Source organism: Gavialis gangeticus, unplaced genomic scaffold, assembly GCF_001723915.1.
Source record: "Gavialis gangeticus isolate Ggan-Ray unplaced genomic scaffold, GavGan_comp1, whole genome shotgun sequence".
NCBI lineage: Eukaryota > Metazoa > Chordata > Crocodylia > Gavialidae > Gavialis > Gavialis gangeticus.
Window position 1 is genome coordinate 153,136,763 of NW_017729025.1, and position 1,935 is coordinate 153,138,697.

The 1,935-nt window shown below is 50.6% G+C and overlaps 1 protein-coding gene across 1 annotated transcript in view; it reads right to left on the reverse strand.

Annotated features, from left to right (window-relative positions):
* Nucleotides 1–1,929, reverse strand: part of PNPLA2 (patatin like phospholipase domain containing 2) — a 55,447-nt gene extending 53,518 nt beyond the window's left edge. Inside the window, exon 1 of the mRNA XM_019519782.1 lies at nucleotides 1,692–1,929. Within this exon, the coding sequence (XP_019375327.1) occupies nucleotides 1,692–1,878 (187 nt within the window). The 5' untranslated portion in view covers nucleotides 1,879–1,929. The remainder of the gene's footprint in view (nucleotides 1–1,691) is intronic.
* Nucleotides 1,930–1,935: the final 6 nt, after the last annotated feature.

Here is a 1,935-nt window from a genome sequence, read left to right on the forward strand (position 1 = left end):
GCCCAGCCCAGAGCAGATCAGAACATGTTTGGCACTCTGGATTCCTATATGAAAACCCTGGGTTTAATCTTCTGAATCACGTGCAAGTGTTTGCACTGTTCAGTGTACAAACATTTCAGAACACCCCCAAGGCACCCTTAAAAGGGTCTCATACCAGTCCAGCTGAATAACTGCCCTATATCTAGCCAAATAGTTAGATACACACTGGGAGCAACACATTAATAGTGGCTGTTTTCACTTTGTTTCTCTGTATTTAGTCTGTATATAATAGGACTGTACATAATCACAAATATATCCTTTTGGGATTTAGGTGGAACACAGAGCAGTAGTCATCTTATAGATGCAGATGCACATGAAAGAGTGAGAAAGCAGAAAACTGCAACATTTCTTCCTACCACTGCTCTTGTTGCAAAGTAATTCAAGAGCCTCAAATCTAGATCTCTACAATTTCACAGCTAAGAGGAAAATTTTATAAGTGCACAGTGGAAGAGGAGAATAGCTAGAACAGACTTCACTCTATTTAAACATATATTTTTGTGTGCGTGCGTGCATGTGTGTTAAATAAATAAAATACTTAAATAGAGTGAAGTCTGTTCTAGCTATTCCATACGCGCACACACACACACACACACACTAAATAGGTCTTTCTCCAGCTTTTCTCCAGTGAGAAAGCAGAAAAGTAAGTGTACCATGAGATGACAAGTAAATGGATTCCTCCCCCTGCCCACCCACATACACACATTTAAAATAGCACCTTGAGGCCCCAAACAAAATCAGGACCCCACCAAGTCACAGATGCCCCCTGTACACAGAATGAAGGGACGGGTGAAACTAACCAGCAAAGCTGCTTGGGACCAGCTCTTACATCAGGATGTACCTATTCCAGAAGAATCCCTGGGCAGAATTTTTTTTTTCTGTCCTGGCATAACAATCATTCTGCACTTGCCCTACACTCCGTGAGGGTGACAGAGTGGGTTTTATTCCAGAACAGACATTAGCTGGTTCCGTGCTAGGCAAGCCACTTAGTGGCCCTGTTTAGATCAGCCACCCCTCTCCCCAAAAGATCAGCCATATCCCCCACAGCTTCTATATGCACAGGAAAGAAACAGATGTGTGACAGGGGTGGGTTTTCTTCCGTTTTAGCCAGAGCCACCTTCCTGAAGGCAGAAGAGTTTGCATGTTAGTGTCTGCCCCCAAGCAAAGAAGGAAAAGCTTCCCCTTGGTCTCCCCAGACATTCTTAACCCTTTCCCTGCCAGGACACACCTCCCTTCTAGGCAGCATGTGTCAAGGACCATACACCCACACAGTGACCCCCCACAAGAGACAAGTTACAGGACTCCCCCAGCACCCCAGAGCAGGGGCCAATTACAGAACCACCCCCACTCCAAAACAGGGATGGGTTATGGGATCACTCAGCACCCCAGAGCAGGGGCAAGTTATGGGACCACCCCCAGCACCACCACCCCAGAGCAGGGGTGGGTTTCAGGCCCCCCAGCACCCCAGAGCAGGTTACAGGACACCCCCCTCCCCCAGCCAGAGCAGGGATGGGTTATGAGATCCCCCAACACCCCGGAGCAAGGGCATGTTATACGACAATCCCCACCACCACCACCCCAGAGCAGGGATGAATTACAGGACCCCAAAGCCCCCCACAGCAGGGGTGGTTACAGGGTCCCCTTTACCCCCTTACCCAGGCAGGCTCCGGCAACCAGTGCTGTGGCCGTGAGGGCTCCAGCCGAGGCTCCATAGATGGTCTTGGCATTGGCCACCAGAAAGGGGGCCCGCTCCTGGAGGCAGCTGGCCACGCCGATGTGATAAACCCCCAGGAAGCCGCAGCCCGCGAAAGAGATATTCCAGCTCGAGTCCGGGGGGAACATCTCGGCGGGGCGGGGCGGGGGCAGTAGCGCTGTTGGCGGCGGGAGGGGACAGAGTCC